We start from the raw sequence: 19,239 nt of genomic DNA, 5'->3' as shown, positions 1-19,239 counted from the left end.
GACACTGGAGAGGGCACATGCACAGAAATAAGGGTTACTGCTGTGTCATCCCATCTGAAGAAGCTCAAGTGAACACCTGGATGTGCAAGATATGCCAAAGCCTCCTCTGAAATGGTGGAGTCAGGTGGCATAAAAGAGGCACACTTAGAATGCTGGATGTGCACCCGCCATCGAAGGACAACTTCCCACCATGATCGCTCCTGGATACAAAGGTGGGTCTTTCCTACATCTTCTCTCTCTCTCTGTCTCCCTCTTACTGTATCTTGGCACAGAAGGGTAACACAGTTTCTAACGCTGATAAGTTTTGTTGGTTGTAACCTGTTGTTTTGACAACTTCCTTAAGTTTTGCTAAACTGTAATCCATTGCTTTGAACGTACCAGCATTTCTAATTCTGCTAGTTGTAATCTGACATGCTTTATAATCTTACTCACTTTTAAGTAAAGTTGTGTTTTTGTACAAACCTCTTGGCTAATAACCTTAAGAGTACTACACAGAGAATTCCCAAATTTACTCTCACTGAATGGGTTGTTAAAGAGATTAACTGAGGACGATTGGGCCCAGCCGCACCAAGGCTCCTCTCTGAAAGCTCTCTAAACTCTGAAGGATTTTAGAAAGCAAGGAGGCCCAGTCCTAATCTCCCTGGGTTGACCCCCACTCTGGGGAACTCTACCCGTAGCCACTCCATGGGACGCTTGTGAGACATGACAGTGCTGCACCCACCTTGAGGGTCGTGACACAGGGATGCTCGATCAAAAGACATAAAATTTGCTCACAGCACAATGCTGCAAGAATACAGTAGTTACAAAAAGGTTCAGAGACTCTCACACACCAATGAATCCAAATCATATGAGGACCACAGGAGAAATAGAAAGCTTGAAGAGGACACTCTGACAGTAGGTATTAACCTACTATCTTCAGCTACCTCAAAGAGGAGAGGCTGAATATTATTTGCTGGAGATTGGTTCAGGCATAATGGAAATGGAACACTAGTTTCAGTGTGACAGCTTTGAGTTAAAAGAAACACCACTGTGTATCCTAACAGATGAAATAAAAACTATGTGTTCAGAGATACAAAGAGTGTAAGAAACTTCAGTCCATCATCTCATTCTCCCATACGATTAATGTACTAAAAATATACGCAGCTATTGTGAACACTTTCACTCAATCTTTCTTCCTTTCTACGACAGTTCTGCAAACTGAGGTCAAAGTTCACATGAGGCACAAAGAGAAGCTGGCAAAGTATATGCTCAATAAGCACATAAGAGGAGATTTTCTACTTTATTTATTAAAAAAAAAAAAAAGAAAAAGAAAAAAAAACAAACAAGCAAGCAAAAAAAACCAACCAAAACTTGCTTCTCTCTGTCCAAAACCTAAAGAAAACCAAAATAATAAAATCCAACAGCCTCTCTCTCGTGGTTCAGAATTAAGTACAAATCTACTGAAATCAATTAAGTGGCAATCGTACAAGCAAGAGGCAATAATCAAGCTCGCAGATTCTGAACATAAATACATTTGTTAAGGGATGCGTTTCTAATTCCACAGTAACAAACCTCAAATTAGATTTTGAAAAAATAATTCTCTGCACAACAGAAATAATTTTCTAGCACTTTGCATAGTTAGAAAGGGGAAAGAAGTTTAAGGAAATTATGGAAAATGTTAGTCTCTCTGACTAACTGGAACTTAAATGACTTATGGACAAAAAGATCAGCTCGTAAAGCTGTAACTTTTGAGCCACTGTTTTGAAATATTTAGAAGGACTAACATGTCCTGTCCTACACATAAAACTAAAGCTGCTTATCCAGTCAAAAAGGGTAATTTACATGTTTCCTAAACGTAAGAAAACAAGAATTACAAGGCTTACAAGTTGCAATAATAATAAACAGCTGGTCACCTCTCTCTTCTGGAAAGTCAAATGTACCACAGGCTATATCTTTCTAATTGCCTTCAGAAAGTAGTTTTCAAAAAGTTTGAAAACATTGCACAAAAATGCAAAACTGTATTCCATCAACAAGCAGACAAGACTTCTTTTTTTCTTGTTGTCTGAAGAGCAAATCTAACTATTAATATAAGAATCCAGTTGTATGAAATATTGCAATCAAAGAAAACAGAGCTGAACACTGTCGGACATGGCTCTGGTCTACTCTACAAAATGTAAAGGGCAGCTTGAATAACTGAACTTTCATAAGCTTGTCATACTTTGTCAGTACCAAATAAATAAAATTAAACTATACATGAATTAAAGCTGGTTTACTTAGGAAAGGGATTTCTTCTGACAGTACCTGCTGCCTTTCTACTAATTACAGAAAATCTACCATGCCTATTGAGAACTTAACTCCCTTGTTTGGACTGTCAGAGGAGCTTAATAGGTCTTAAGCTGGAAAGCATCTACAGTGTCAGTATTTAAACCATTAAACTGAATCATCATCACCCTGAAAAAATAACTTCCTTGGTAGCCTGTAATTGTCTCAAAGCCAAGCCAAGTAGTTGATACATTTTTCAAACTTGGGCTATCATTAAGGACAATTATACAGTACTTGTATTCACTGATCTTTGTAAACTGTTTTGGTGAATATTTCATTTGTGCTTCTGGGTCTGTATTATCAATAAAAATGTTCATAACTTGGAAGAAAGAAGTAGGTATTGTTATTTAAGCATACCTGTAGGATCCTGTAACATCTGTGCCAATTCCTTTACTTCCATTCAAGAAAAGAGCAGTAATTGTAAGGAACATTTTATTACACCTCTGATATGGCAGACACCTATGTATTGTGCACCCTGCAATCACTCCAAAGTACAAATGTAATCTTTCTGAATCATGTATTTCCATGCTCCACTCATCTCCAAAAAAATAAAAACCAAACAAAAACAACCAAACAAAAACCAACAAAATAAACCAACCAACCAAAAAAAAAACCAAAACATGGCATGGGAAAACAAGGTTCTGGGGAAAAGCTATTAATAAACCCTATCAATTCAGCTGCCAAGTTAAGATGAGGATTTTAAGACTTTCTGTTTCTAGGAAAATTAGATCAAATATCAGTTGAGTCTAAACTTAAAGGTTAGGGGTTTTTTTGTCAAAAACAAGCCTGTTTTTAATTGACAGCACAAGAAGAATATTTTAAAGAAACAGAAGATATGAAAGGTAAATATAGGATCCAATCTGGAAAAAATTAATAAGCACTTGAAGTATTGTAACTCTTATTATTGTAATTACTGTAACTCTTTTGAGATATACTTAGGCATAATATTAGAACATCAATGAAATACACTTTCTTGTACATACAATTGGAATTCAAAGCAGACAACTGAAGCTCAATTTCAGCATGAAAAATACCATGAAGAACAAGGTAAACTAAACATCTACAGAAGAGTATACACAGGAATGAAGTATGGTGCCTTGCTTTTCTTTATATACAAATACAAAAACATTGGGTCAAACAGGAATATTTGTTTTTATCCCCTAAAATCTGCTAATATAACAAGGAAAAAACCCCACCAAATATTAATCAACTCCATGTGGAACTACAGCATTAGAAAACAGAACAGATGAAGAGGGGAATAGCACTATAAATCTTGAAATATGGTTTACATTTTTTCCTCTTAGTAGAAATTTCAAAGAACATACAGACATTTCTCATTTAACCAGGGCAATGAGGAAAGAAAACCCATACCAGTACACAATTTAATCATCCTATACTATTTCCTTGAGGGAGAGGCAGGGGGACAACATAGAAATATTTATGAGAGTAGATTTAACCAGTACAATGCAGACAGGTATGAGCCACACATCCTGAAGTGCCAACTCTTACAACCAAGAGCTTTGACTGGGACAAAACCAGGGACTAGTTATTTCGTAAACCATACAATCCAGTTTTATTGTTGACCTTCCATAATGCAAAGATACAACTTCAAGAAAATGTTGATGAATTTTTAAGGCATTTTTCTTTGAAAACTTCAATTACTGAAATGCCACTCATTATTTTAATAATTATTTTAAATGGAAAAAAGACATTCCCTGAATCAATAAAACTTTATCCAGTAACTATAGAGTTTTTTGAGCAGTAGAAATTTCTAAACAGAAGGAAAAAATATTTGAAAGATTATGAAGTAAAAAGGTAGTGATTATACAGAATTCCAATAATGAACACTTTACAGACTTCCTTCTGTTTATGAAATATATTTGAGATAAAAACAGCACTAAGGTAATACATACAAGGAATGATATCCAAGGAATGATCACTGCAGAATTAGAGCATAGTCTTAGAAAAATCTTAGCAACAAAAATAAAATAAAATAGAAAATAAAATTCCTTATGCTACAACACTTCCAAAGATGTCATAAAACCTCAATTTTTGAGAGACCAAGATGACCCATGAAGACTGCTATACGTTTGCATAGATGTGTAAAAATTGGAATAAATTCTTACATGTTGTTAACACTGCCATTAATAATTAAGTACTTATTAACTACTAATTCATTAATTCCTAACACTGCCATTAAAAGTTACTTCTGTAGGTCCAATGTATGCATTTTGGAACTCACAAAAACTCATTTCTAACCTCTGCAACTTTGATGCACCCAGGCCAAATGTTATTTCACATCTTGTCTTAACGTATCTACAGACTGCCTCCTCTCTCCACTGTGCTGCATACCACAGGGAAAAAAAATGGTCTGGACTGCAGTAATGGTGCTATAGCAGACTCCAGAAAGCTCTCCTCTAATGGCACTTCAGGGACCAACGTGGACAGTGAAGGTTGTGTGTCACAGATCACGGCCACCCAGAAATATTGCAGTGGTGTTTAGGAGATGCATCTGTTTCTAAGGGTATAAAGACTCAGGTAATAGGCAGCTAAAACTTTGACTATAATTAGCAGGTAAAAACTTTTTTTTTAAATTTGTAAGAGAGAACTAGAATTTTCTAATTACAAAAAAAAAAAAAAAAAAAAAAAAAAAAAAAAAAAATCCAAAGCAACCAAAAAACAGGTAGAACTGGCATTAGTATAACAAACATAAAGATGCAAAACTTTTTCTTTTTTAAATCTAACCCTTAAAATCTAGAACTTCGATTTTACCTTGTTATTCCACAATGTATACAAGTGCACATGCTGATTACCTGCTCCCTCTAACAAGCTCCCAAAGTGGCATAGTTCACTTCCTTTTTGAAAAAGGCAAAATGCATGATAAACCGTGAACTATGAGAAGTCAACAGTGAATTAAACATTTTAAGAAACTAAATTTTACAATACTGTACCATTTGCAATCAACTGCCACAAAAAAAAGTCTTAAGTTCTAGAACACATAAAACTAGAATAGCAACACTACTTCTTGCTCTTTACTTAGATGTCTTCATTCATGAAAAATGAAATTCAAATTAAAAATGGGAGGATACACATCATAAAAATATGATCTATAAGAATAATAACAATGCAAGTTATTAGGCAGCAGAATAGCAATTAGATACACTACAACACCTTAGTGGCTCAAATATTTTCATTTTCCTGAGATACATTCCCCATGAAACAATGTTTTTAATTTTTAAAGACTAGAAATTTATTGCACTGGGATATTCTCTTTGTGGCTTTATCTCCCCTGAGCAACAAAGCAAAGAACATTTTGTTAGTGAAATAATAATATAATGCTATAGAGATGATTCAGTCCTTGCATTAAAAGATTCACCATTTCACATGGTGTAGTTTTTTGCAGTAAAGTCTTTGTAGAAGACTGATGACAATAGCCAGGATTACGCCACTTCACAGGCAGACATGGCTCTACTGTTTTGGTCTGAAGAGACAGGTCAAAAGAGCTTTCTGTATATAAACTACAAAACCATAAAAAACCTTTATCATCAAATTATTTATTTAAATGCAATTATGGCTCAGTATACTCATGCTCTACCTTTAACCCACTAACCTCTCCCACTAACCTCAGCCTTTCTGATACAGTATAATCCCAATTTTTTCCTTTAAACACATTATCTTGCATTCCATTCTTTTTCCCATATAAGTGCAATTTTCTCCTCTTTTTTTTTTTTTTTTTCCCTAGGACTGTTCCCAAATGAAAAGTAGCAGTGCAAACCCCATTAAAAAAATCCAAATTTAACAAAGACACTTCCTCTAGTGACTGATCTGTAACTAAATAAGGATCTATTGGTCTGAATACATATAATGTGCCTGTTTACACTGCACCCAAATGGACCAATCAAAGTAGAACAATATTTTTAAAAAACATAATGCTCAAAAAGATGCCCTAAGATGAAGGAGGAATTGCAGTATATGGTGACAACTGTGAAAGAGAACCTGAGTGAACCAGTATTTATGCACAGCAGACAATCAATGCCCAGGAGTGAACAAGAGTGAACAAGAGGGCTGAGCTGCTTGGCAGCAAACCTGATGAGTTCAGCACCCAGAGGCACAGGACTGGAGCAAAGGACTAGCACAATCTGTCCTTAGGAGAGCCAAGGTTAGAAAGGGGCTGATAGAACTATTAGACCAAGTCACAGAACACTTATTAATGAGCTGGGAGAATAAGACACTGTATAAAGCCATATATATTGTACAGTGACAAAGGTCACGAGTAAATTCCTACAGATGTTAGATAAAAAGAGTGGGATGATAAATACAGAGCAGAGCTTTCCTCTTAGTTGCACTGTGTTATCCTGAGACAAATTGTACACAAAACTTTTACAAAGAACCACACAGAGGCACAGCAGAGGTGAAAGCTAACAGCTGAGGAAAAAAGAAATATATTGAGTGCTGATACATACTGGTGATCAGAGGAAAGCTTTCAAGAACTAGGAATAAACCTCTTTCATCAGAGACCCACTAGTACATCTGTAGTGCTACTAGAAGTGGGACTATCTTGATGACTAAAAAAAAATACTTCTTACACCTCACAGGGGAAGATGGAAGAAAAGTAAGAACAGGTTTTAAAAAGAAGCCATCTATTATATATAACAACATCAAAACCATACTCTGCGAAGAGCCGTGTCCACTTAGATGCAAGTTTTTCCAAATTACAGTATCAGGTTTATAACTATGGAAAATTGTATTTATTACACAAGGTATCAAAAATCATTAAAAGCTGAAGAAGAACAGAAAACATATGCAGAGACAGGAAACTCTGATCCTGCCAATAGGTGTGTAGCCCTTCAAGAAGCAAAAGAGACAAGCAAAGAATTTCACTGGTTATTGAAGGAAAGGAAGTTAAAAGTGAGATAAATAAAACAGGATGTTTTTTGCCTGTCTGAAGTACCACAAAAATTCTTGATAAAAGTTGGCAATACTTCAATGAACTTTGGGACAGAACACTGATTTGATCATTATTATTATTAAGGAGGATGAAGGATAAATCAATGTTAGGCATCACTGACAGAACCTTAGCAGATACAAAAATAATCTCAGTTAAATATTCCCTAGTAGTCTTGTAAAAATAACAAGGATCAATACAGAGAGGTACAGAAATATGTTACAGAAGCAGCAACAACCACTAGCAGTCTGTGTACGTTGTGTGTACATCATGAACAAGGAAATCAGGTGTTCATAATAAAGGCAGTAAGTATCAAGGTTGAAGGGATAAAATATTTATCTTAAATGCTTTTGTGTTAGTGAACCCAGTTCCTGGTCTTTAAAGATCACAGGGCAAAAATATCATCACCATTCAGGCCTGCTGCCAACAAAAAAACAACCAAACAAAAAAAAACGTTACAAATAATAACAACAACCAGCACCCTTCCTCCCTCAACATCAGAAGTGAAAATGCCAGCATACGAGAATAAGATTATCTCAGAGAGAAAACAGACCAGCAAATGTCACAGAGCAGAATTTTGCTGGTAAATTTTCCTGCTCAGACAAATTAGGGTGTCCTTTAGAATTTCACTGTCAAGAGTTCAGTTAGTCAACTCACAACAAGGCTATGTGAATGATATGAAACTACTCAGAACAAGAGCAGCGGAGCTGAGCCCAAGCTGGCATGCAGTGTAACTACTGCCAGTATGCAGAATAAATCCAGGGTTGTTAATGCTAGTTTTCTTCTTAAGTAAAAAGAAAATTGGAATGCAGCAGCTGGAAATAGCGTAATTATATGGAAAAATTCAATGCACCTTTTCTTTGTGTGAAATTCTGGTCCACTTATGACATATTATTTAAATTCAAAGAAAAAATTGAGCTTTTTACACAAAACGCTGTTCGTAGCCAACAAATATAGAACCTTATCACCTATAAACAGATTTGAAAATATGCATTTAGCCACAGAAAGAGACTAATTTTTATAAATGGCCAGACTGCTCTGTTCATCTTTAAAATCACTGAACAGAATCTTAAGACTCACAGCATTCTCTAGATATACCTCTCTACTTGCTAAAGGCACTCTATAAAATTGAGTGTGTGTAACAGCCAGAAAAGGAAAGAAATACAATCAGCAGTGCTAATCTGAAATCTCTTGGGATTAATTTATTTAGCATGCAGTTTTGTTCATTTTTTTTTCTTCTAAAACTAATGCTTTGGGTGTGGTCCAACAAATATATAAGTAAATAAGAACTAATATATTGCATTTGTGTGTAACTTATGTGCAATATTAAAATCATGGCTCTTGGGAGCGTGCCTCTGTTAAATCCCCACAGAGAAAAAAAGATCATTCCTATTGCTGCCCATAGCATTTTGAGATGTAACCATTACAGAAATGAAAAAACCCTGTTGTACAGATACTGAACTAAACTCCTATTCCAGATTATTTTAACCACAAACAACAGGAAACTAGTTGGATTAATACTGTGCAAATCACTCACGGGAATATTATAAGTCAGACTTCAGATTAGTGTGTTTGTTATGACCTTGCCAAAATTTTCCTTGCTGTTCAATTAAAATGTTAGCTTTAAAACACATGACAATTCTTATTTATACTACTTATGGTAAGTTAATTCTTAATGAAAAGCTGGTTTACTTATCTTCAAACTTGCTCATGAAGCATCTATGAGGTATTTTAATCTAATAATATCTTTAATCTCTTTGGTTTTGCAACAAAATACAAGTACAGAACATAGGGGAGTCAGTATTTTTGCTCTCCTTTGTTCCCCCAAATCAGATGGAAACAGAGAATGGCAAGAACCTAAGTTTTCACTACCTAGAAGCAGTAAATGGGTTTACAAATTTGCCAGGGTATAGTTTAGTTTAAGAAGAATAATTCCTGCACTTAAATCATAATAGAGGAAAAGCTAGAGAGGACTGATACGAGTCGGCTTGGTGCTATTTGCTCTGATGCAAAAGAAAGAGGAAGCTATTTTAACCTCTTATTCACACCATGTAATAAAAGCCAGTACCCACACAAGCCAACGGCAGCACGGAACTCTTACCAGTTTTCTTGTGACGCTGATCTCCTAGGCAACATGTGCAACAAAATGAAAGGAAAAGGACATTTGACTTCTGACCTTGTGATAATGGGTAGGTAACACTGGGGAGAAAGAAAACATGCCAAAACTCTTGTGAATTGCACAACACTGTATTGGATTTAAAGGCAAGCTAATTTCTTCTATACTATAAATGAGATTCCCTGTATGACTAGCCATGCATGAGTTGCTTAGAAATGGCAAACAAAACTCCAGCAGTCTTCTACACACAAAGGAGACAGTGGCTGCAAAAGCAGCAACTTCTGATCCTAGCTGCCTCAACTACTTTTTGCCATTCTGTGGTCAAAACAACCTGTGCAGTTTGTGGTGATGGCATCTTGCAAAGCTAAGCTGCTTTAGAAACCATTTTTCTTTTAGACCTACTTGAATACTGAATATATTGACTTATATAAAGACGCTGTTTCACAAGACTAAGGGACAAAGGCAAAGATAGTAGTTTACATAAAAGTCACTAACAAAATTTAAAAAATTTTATACCAAAATGAATACAAAACTAAACTTCCTATACTAACGTGTCATGTTCTCCATATGTTAAATGAGGTTTAGTTAAATTGTAAGCATGATACTAAAAATCATCTTATCTTTGCAGCAGTTTTCCCTAGTTCATTTGTCAGTTAGGAAAGGTTAATGTTATATATGCAGCTTGTAGAGAATTTAAATTTCTTATCTAAAGTATTTTCAGCCCCCTACACATTTAGGCATAGATCAGCAAAGGCTACATATACACAATCCTATCTGTGTTCTGGTGCTGGGGTAGCTATTGGCTACAGTCACACAACAAAAGTACTTGTAACAGCTCAAAATACAATCTATGCAGTAAACCAAAAAGTTAGATCCTAGGATCATTGCTCTGGTTGTGTATTTTGTACAAATTCAATAGATTTTTCCTTCTATATCTTTAGAATTGGCTTGGTGTGGTTTTAGAATATGCTAAAATGCCAGGATCAGATATTAAACATTACAACTATAACAAAAGTATTTATTTAGGTATCAAAGATCTCTAGCATCCCTCTGGCCTTTTTTCTTTTATTTTTTTCTTTTTTTCATCTAACCCTGTATTGTGTGTGTTGCATAAGTGCACAAAAAAATAAAATAGTTTTAATTATATTACATAACATACTAGCAATTAGAACAGTGGTTTTCTGCAAGAAAAGACTGAAGCATTTTAAGAAAAAACAATCTACAAGTTCTGAGCATTTATTATTAAGATTTGCTGAAGGAAAGCAAGTAGAAGTTTAACACTACAAAAGTGTTTGGGTTAAAAAATATTTTAAAAATTACAGCAGAACACCAAAAAATTAAATGTAGTTATTCCTTTTCCTCTGGTTTATGCTACACAGTTAATGAGCACAAATTATGAGCTATGTTAACTAATCTTTCTGTCTATGTATAATAAAGCAGGATATAACTGCAGTTCACCAGTACAAAGACTGTTTTTTCTACTACAGCTGAGGTTACCTATAAAAAACTTCTTCAACTAGTTTTACTTACTAAGTTGCAACCTGTCTAGAGATAGCGTTCACATAATTTACTCACTGAGAGCATTACTTTCCAGTGTTCTAATTTCTTGGCAACTGGAACAACAGCTCAAAGGGAAGAAGGTAACCCAAAAGGAGAAAAACTCTGGAGAACAGTGAGCTGCTTTGATTAGAAGTGCTGCAAAAAAAGGGTGTTAGGTAACACTTCAAATAATGATACAGAAAGATTCCAAATGAAAGGGATAAAATACTTCCACTGGCAATTCAGGGGCAAGAACTTCACTATTGAAAGCAAACTGATATATCAAGGTTGGACTCAAGGACGACTTAATCAGGCTCAATTATGTTAAACAGGTGAGGAGAGTGAAAGTCACAGATTAGTCCCTGCAACACTTTCAGATAGCCTAGACTCAGCCACTGAAGTATATGCGTAACACTTGGATTGTTTCCAAAGTCAAAAAGCTGGAAGCTCCTTAGACCTCATTTAGTGATTTTACACTCATAATTTTATCATGTGTTCCTTATCAGAAATCTTCCAATCAAGAGTAGATTTAGATCACTATAACCGTTTGTGTCATTCAGAAGATTTATAGTAGATAGGTTGGGCAAGAAGGCATCTAGCTTGTGTGCCCCTTATTTCATGCCTTTTACAAAAGTATTCTAAATTTCTTCGTTTAGGAATCTTGGGCAAGTCCAAGGAGTCTCTTGACTACAATTTTGCTTCCTAATGGTCACAACTCACCAGGTTCACCAGAAATTACATTAAAGCTGTTAATGAACTCAAAGTATTTAGCAAATGAAATATTGTACAAGCCCTCTGAAAGGAAGTGTACAGTATGAAAATCATCAAGGCAGCATCCCTTTTATCCCTCTGTACTGGTAAACACTAAAAACTATTTTCAGTTCAACTTTATACACAATTATAGCTCTCTGAAAGCTTACTGAAATGCAACATGGCCTTTCTATGCATTTTTTTTTAATAGAAGAAATCACATTCATGTTGTAGTAACTACAGGGATGGAAATAACACAAAAACATTTATCAGAGCAAAGCATGCCTTATATATAGGGATAAAAATAAATTATACCAGCATGCATAAACTTTTCATACAAGTTTATTTTATAGATAAGCTCACAAAATGACAAAATTTATATCTGCTATTTCATCCGAATCCAGAATGGGACAAAATATTTCTGTGGAGCTGTATATTAAAACTGATAAATTTAGTAACAGCAAGCAGTGGGTTTATACTTTGAGTGTCTCAATCCTGGCAAACGTAGGTCCAAGAATTATGGATCCTTTATAATTACTTTCTCAGTATGAGGTACAGCTCATAAGCTTGAATATTTTTAGAGCTTCTTCACTGTATGAACTTCAGAGCATATCTCAGAACCTCAATTTGTACTGGTTTTGCCTCTGTGGAACGCTACAGAAAGGCATTTTCTAAATGTAGACAGAAGAGCATGTCTTTAGTTCCTGGAACGTTGGCCAAAGCTAAAGTACCTGGCCTATAAATACTTGAGCATAATAAATTCACCTAAATCTGACAGAGAGATCTTACATATCCATATCACAATGCATAAGTATTTATACTGCTTACCTAGACTGTCCTGTTCATGTGAGAATTCTGTGTGAAGCAGATTTTCAAATTCTGCTAGAATGTGGTATTATCTAAAAGTTTTACTGAAACTTCTAAATAAGAAAAATTAAAATAACTGACTTTGGATTTAATAAAATAAAACCAAATACAAACAATAAAAGCCCAGGCTATTTGAGACTCCCCTGATTAAACTGAAAATGGCACTGAAATAATAACTGTTTAGGAATTCTGAGTGCGGACGAAATAAACACAAACTAAATAAATACTAAAAAACCGAAATAAACACAAACTAAAGGCTCTGAATTTCATGTGAGTAAAGCCACTTTTCCTTGTAAACCATGATAATGGAATTGCCTTTGCCTGTTACTGGCGTGAAGACACAACAAGTGCGCACTTCTTGGAAGCAGAGTAAGTCATTAGACTTCACAGAAGTCTTTCCAGAAACTGCAACTGGAGTTTTGCTGAAGGAAGGCACATAACTCAAGTGTTCACACGCAGGCAAAGCCTCTTCCTGTGCAATAATCCACATGGATTATTTCAAAGACCAAGTCACATAAAAAACTATTCCTTTACTCTACAGGAGACACGCAGCAGAAGGCCCTGTCCGAGCGGGGTGTTTAAAGCAGACCTGAATATTCCTGTAGTCATACCTACTCTTCCAGCACCAACTTCTCTGTATTACTGGAGGTGCCAGCTTTCAGAATAACTCTCCAGAGCTGGAAGTCTACTGATACACAAGTTGAGAGGTGACTACCACAGTGGTACCCAGACTTCTCAGCTAGACTTCTTCATACAACTCTAAATGTTTCAAATCTCTCTCCTGCACCCACCACCATACACACAAACCCCAGGGTAAGGGCAGGGGTAGGGGTGATAGGGGCAAGGGTAAGGGGTAAGGAGCAAGGGTAAGGGGTAATGGGTAAGGGGTAAAGGGTAATGAGTACGGGGTAAAGGGCAAGGGGTAAAGGGGTAGAGGGTAAGGGGTAATGGGTAAGGGGTAAGGGTAGGGACCAGCCGTGCTCGGCCACCCCCCAACCCCCTCACCCACCCCGCAGACGCCGGGGCAGTGCTGCGGCCCTGTAAACTGCAGAGCCCCTCTCCATACCGGCTTTCCGTGACTTTTTTAACCTCAGTCTACCCTCTCCTCCTTCCCTACAGCCACCCTAACCTCATTCAGTTCTCCACCAGTTAATGCTAAGCGCCCTTTTTAGTCCCAGCTTCAGATCTCCTCATTCAGGCGAAATTTGCTCATCTACTGCAAGCCACGGGTGCGGTGGGGGGGGTGGGGGGGGAAGGAGGAAATAAATCGTTTCCTGTTTTAAATCCCTTTAAGCCGGGTTTCCAGCACACCGCCCCAGGCACCAGAGCTACCTCCCTAGAGGGAAGAGACCCCGAAGGAGCACCCGGAGGGGGCAGACCAGCCTGACCCGCTCTCCCCGGCCCCGGCAAGCGCCTCGGCGGAGGGGCGGCGCGTCAGGGCGGGTGCCCGCCGCCAGCTACAGACCCTGGCCGCCCGGACGGGCAGGCAGGGCCGGGCCGGGCTGGTCCTCACTGCACAGTGGGACCGGGCGGCGCGGATCCAGGCTGGCTCCGGCAGGGGAGAGGGGCGAAGATTACACACCCAGTAGGAGCCCGTCCATGTCAAAGATCAGGTGAGTGACCGGCCGCAGCGCGGCGGTGGTGGAGGAGGAGGAGGAAGGAGCGGACATGGCGAGGCCGGGGCAGCCGGGAGCCCGCTTGGCAGCGGCGGCGCAAGCGCGAACCGCCGGGGCGGCAGGAGCCAAGGGGAGCGGTGCTGCCGCGGGGTAAGGCCGGGCCGGGTGCGGGGGGGTCGGAGTCGTGTGGGGTTTGCCAGCGGTTGTTCTTGCCGTTTGGCCGAGGGACATATTATGTTTTGTTGTGGCTTTTTGGTTGATTGGTGGTTTTAAAGCAAATTCTGTCTTTCCTGGTGGGTCAGTTCTGGTGGAGGACTTTTCTTCTTGAATCTCGCTCGGTACCGCTTACGGGAGAGACTGGGGAGCTGCTCGCCGCTTGTCTTTTTAGACAGCGGTTCCGTGCAAAACTTTTTATTTTTGCGTGCCTCTGCCAGGAGTGTCCAAGGATAACAGTACCTCTGGATCATAATTTGGGGCACATAATTTGCGTCTTTTTGCTTTCTGTAGAAATGTGAAGAAAGAGCAAAATACTGGTCTCTTAAGGACTGCTGAATGGGGGATTAGTTAATGATGTGCTGATTTGGGTGTTGTTTCGTTTTGTGAAACATCCAATAAGTTCTCAAGTTCAAGGAATTTCAGAATAACCCTCCAGAGCTGGAAGCCTACTGATACAAAAGTTGGGACGTGACTCCCACAGTGGTTCCCAGGCTTCTCAGACGGGGAATACAACTCCAAATGTTTCAGATCTCTCTCCTGCACCTGCTACCGTACACACAACCTCTAGAGTAGGGATAGGGATAGAGATAGGGATAGAGATAGGGATAGGGATCGCCAGTGTGGGCGAGATAAAGCAAAGTTTTGCTGCGTGGGGCAGTCATCCGGTGTTGCCTGGGCAGCTGTGAAAGAGGTAACTTTCCTCATCAGTCTTCCCTCTTTTGTATTTTTTCATGCAGGTAACTCAACGCTGGGCATCAAGATCATTGAAATAACACTTGCAAAAGTAGAAAAGAGCTGTGTCAGGTTCCCAAGTTGACATGCTGGCTTGGAAGATTTGTACTACTTTGCAGTTCTGTGTGAAGACAATGGTTAGTTGTGTATTTCCATAAGGGAAGTCCTGTCTCTTTTATCTGTAATTCATTTTTATGAATGCATTTCATGAATTCAGTTCATTACAGTGTCTTTGACTGAGTCTGCCATACTTCACCATTTTAGCAAGTTAGTGGTGGTTTTTAACACCTTAATCTAGGTGTCATACAGTCATGTTTGGATTTGCAGCCACTTAGTATCTTGTCTACCCCAAAGCCCCTTAGAAAGCCCCTCACCCTACATTTCTGAGAAATACCATAAACACAAAAGTTGTGATATGTCCTCCTATCTTGAATATAAGAAGACAAAAGATCCTTGACCTTTTTAATAATAAAACGATTTTCAAGCAAAGTTTTTTGAGTTTGGGGTTGACTTTCTAGGTTTTTGTATTTGTTTGGTATTTGGTTTTTTGGGGTTTTTTTCCTAAGCTTGACTCATTTTGTAATGATTGTGTTTAATAATGCTGTTTAGGCCTTCCTCTGAGGCTAGGAAAAACACTGTGTGCAGTGTTGTAAAAGTTTTACAATATCATAGTTAAGAATGCCTGCAGCTTTTTTCTTTGTGCAGTAAACACTGCAGTAAGCCAATGCTCCAACTTTTTTTGAACAGCAAATGCATTCATTTCCTTATTAGTCAATCTTAAATGGGGACATAGCTAGAATCACTAGAAAGGTACAGTCTTAAATACAGTATGTCCAAAACCATTATTCTGTTAAAAGGATTTTAAAAATCATTATAGTAGTTTCAATACTAAAAATGGTACTATTCTGATTTCTTAAGAAAGAATGTGTTTCTGGTGTAAGACTGGATGCTGTTGTGCCAAAAATTTCGAAAGGGTGAGTATTGGGGTTGTTATGGCAACTGTACTTGAGATGGGTTGATCCACTTTCTAATTATCGAATATTCTTAAATAAAACCAAACCTTGTATTTGCTGGCATTGTAGGGACTTACCAAGAAAAAGCTACATCAGTAAGGTATCTTCAGTCATTGTTCTAATTAAGAAAGGTGTAAATATTTTGATGAATGACCCACCTCCTCTACACTCCTCAAAAGGGGAGTTATTTACTATTTTTAACGTGCAAACCACCAGTTTATATCAGAAAACAGAAGACTTATGCAAAACTTAAGAGTATTTGAAGTGGAAGTAGATCCTGAAGACAACCTTTATGAAAAAAGCCCACAAAATTAAAGTATAATAGACAAGATGGACCTCTTTAGGGCCAAGTGGTTTATGTTACAAATCTTACTGTGCACATTTCAAGATAGTCAGGTTACCTTCAAGATAGTCAGATTACTAGCTGATGACCTCAATTTGTTTTGCTTTACTTTGGCTCATCTGTGATAATAAATGTAATGATAGCTTACTTGATTCTTCAAAGCTGCATTCCTACAAAGGAAGATCTTACTAAGAGAGTAAGATAGGATGGAAGTCTAAGCAGAACTTTTAATTCATGGTAGACCACAGTTTTCTAGATGTGCATGTAAGTGAAAATGCTGATCTAAGTTTTACCAGAGAAGTCTTAAATATTTGTCTCAAAGGTCTCAGGACTAGTATTTGTGTTTCTTTTCTTTTTTTTTTCTTTTTTTCTTTTTTTTTTTTTTTAAGAAGGAATGAAAAGTTGAGATTGAGAATTGTGCAGTTGATTTTTTGTATGTGTTTTTGCTACTTTTTAAACTAATGTAAGCCTCTTCCAAGTAATGAGGATTTTATTAAAATGAACTCTGAATTTGTGGGAAGCATACTGTAGTAGAGACACATTAACCATGGAAACCAATAGTGAATTATATTCCTATGAACCTGATGTATGCATATTGAGAAGGGTGAACTTGGGTTACTAAGATGTAATCATGCAAGTAGAGAATCCTGCAAAGTCTGAAGAACAAGGTTAAATTAATTTACATTTTAAAATTAGTTTAACTTGCTATCTGGGCATATGCCAGAGCAGATGAATTCTTGAGTTGTAAATTTTTTGGTGTTACACGGTACACATATATATGCTAGATGTCCAGGGTTTTGAATGACTATAATTTAGCTGCCTAAAGATAGCCATCCCTTCTTACCCCCAGAAAGTCTGTTTTCTCTGGCTTTGTAATAACATGTCTAAATCACTTTTTTTTTTATAGTTCTTGGATATGAAATAAGGTAAAAACCCTCAGGTGTCTATCCATGGGGTTAAGTATGCAACATAGTGTTTTACCTACTTTGTATGTTTGGGTTTTCTTTACCTTGGAACTATAGCATTTTCCACATCACTGAAACGTACGTTACTAAGTTCCTAGGGAGTGCAAGCTTCAGAATATCCCTAAGTGTTTTCTTAAGTAATACACTTGGCTCAAAAATTGAAGTTTCTTATTTTACTACTTCATACTTTTCTCAAAACATGGGTTCACTTATATTTTAATACAATTGATAGTTGCATCATGCACCATGTGTTTCACTTGGAGATGACATATTGTTTTTCTTGCTCTACAGGTGCCTTGGCAAAGAGGATAAACAGATAATTCATTCTGATTTGAGTATTAAAACAGAATCATAGAATTGTTTTGATTGGGAAAGACCTTTAAGATCATCAAGCTCAACCAACCTTTAACCTGGCAAACTGCCAGGTCAATCACTGAACCCTGTCCTAAGCACCACAACTTCAGGTCTTTTCAATACCTTCAGGGATAGTAACTCATCCACTTCCCTGGCCAGCCTGTTTCAGTCACTGACAGCCCTTTCAGTAAATAATTTTTTTCTAAATATGAAGACTTGAATAAGTCTAGTAATTTAGAAGTTTTCACAACAGTTTACTGTTAAACCCACTATTAGTAACAAATTACTTTTAAAGATTAAGAGTTAAATATAATTTAATTTGTGTATCAGCTGAGGTTCACAACAGTTGCTAAAGCTGAGCCTATAAGCCCTCAGAAAATGAAAATGAAACCCCTCCTAGTGCTGGATACAATAGATTTTCCACTGTAAGAATATAAATTAAGTGATACTTGTTTGGTTTTGCTTCAGTTCATGTTTATATGGTTGCAAAAAGGAAGATGATCATGTATCTTAAGGCAATTAAATGATGCCATACATCTAAGTCATGTTTTACTAATTACATAAGTCAAAAAGGGGTATATGCTCTTTAATAAATTATATGAGCCTTTTTGCAGCCAAGCAAGTAGGGGGAGGAGAAACATCTATTTTCTGGATTTTTATATTTGCCACCAATTACAAGCGGGATAGTCACAAAGGCAAGAAAGATGATGTGCTGTGCTTTGGGAGAATAAAGTGAAGAAGATATATGATGGTCATCTATAAATTCAGATGAGGCTCTATGAAAAGGTTCTTAGGCAGCAATGAGGGGTGAAATTCTAGAAAAGCTAACCAAGCACACTGGAGGGAACAAGGGATCTTAGATATTTTTAGGTGTCAATTGCTGTATTTATTGATGGGATTGTTCAACAGAACAGGCAGTTTCTGAAGCTGGGAAATGAAGCCTTAATGCCATGCTTCAGGACCTTTTTTGTTTCTATTAAAGTCTGAAAATCACTTTCTCTATGGCTTGTGAACTAGCTTTTTGACATCAGTTTTGGTCTTCCAACAAAATATTGGCTGTAGGCAAAGTTTTTAGGTGATTAGCAGTGTCACTGTAGTTGAAATTCTGATGTGCCTAGTGGGTGGGTTCCTCTTAGCCTTAAATTATCAGAAAGCTTAGGGCAGAAGTGATCACATCCCCAGGTAAGATCTGAAGTGTATCTTTTGTTTTTTCAGTGTGATATGGGCTTCCATTGTAGGATCATTTGTAGGATCATTTGCAGCTTTATTTATCTGACTTTCCATTGTTGCAGGAGCTTAAGATAATGGTTATTCTCTTGGGTTTCTTGTCTGCATATGAATTTTATGGTTACATTTTTTCATTTTAGTACAGTTTGATTGTTACAGATTATAGGAAAAGAATCTGTATTTCTAGTGCCATGTGGAATACATTTTCTGTCAGCCTCCCTGAGCAAGAACATCAATCACTTGGTTGCAACAATA

The 19,239-nt window shown here is 37.3% G+C and overlaps 2 protein-coding genes across 5 annotated transcripts in view; one reads left to right on the top strand and one right to left on the bottom strand.

Moving 5' to 3' along the window:
* PUDP (pseudouridine 5'-phosphatase) overlaps window positions 1-14,248 on the bottom strand; it is a 64,860-nt gene extending 50,612 nt beyond the window's left edge. The window contains exon 1 of the mRNA XM_030447516.1: window positions 14,101-14,248. Coding sequence (XP_030303376.1) covers window positions 14,101-14,188 — 88 coding nt within the window. The 5' untranslated portion in view covers window positions 14,189-14,248. The remainder of the gene's footprint in view (window positions 1-14,100) is intronic.
* STS (steroid sulfatase) overlaps window positions 13,809-19,239 on the top strand; it is a 110,942-nt gene continuing 105,511 nt past the window's right edge. For 2 of the 4 annotated variants that reach the window (XM_030447507.1, XM_030447481.1), the window contains exons 1-2: window positions 13,809-14,131; window positions 15,088-15,219. The gene's annotated coding sequence lies outside the window, so the exon portion shown is untranslated. The remainder of the gene's footprint in view (window positions 14,132-15,087; window positions 15,220-19,239) is intronic. The other 2 variants (XM_030447498.1, XM_030447491.1) reach the window with 1 other exon arrangement.

The sequence above is a fragment of the Calypte anna genome, chromosome 1 (assembly GCF_003957555.1).
Source record: "Calypte anna isolate BGI_N300 chromosome 1, bCalAnn1_v1.p, whole genome shotgun sequence".
Taxonomy (NCBI): Eukaryota; Metazoa; Chordata; class Aves; order Apodiformes; family Trochilidae; genus Calypte; species Calypte anna.
Note: the sequence above shows the minus strand (reverse complement) of the source record. Positions and strands in the feature narration are given on the sequence as shown.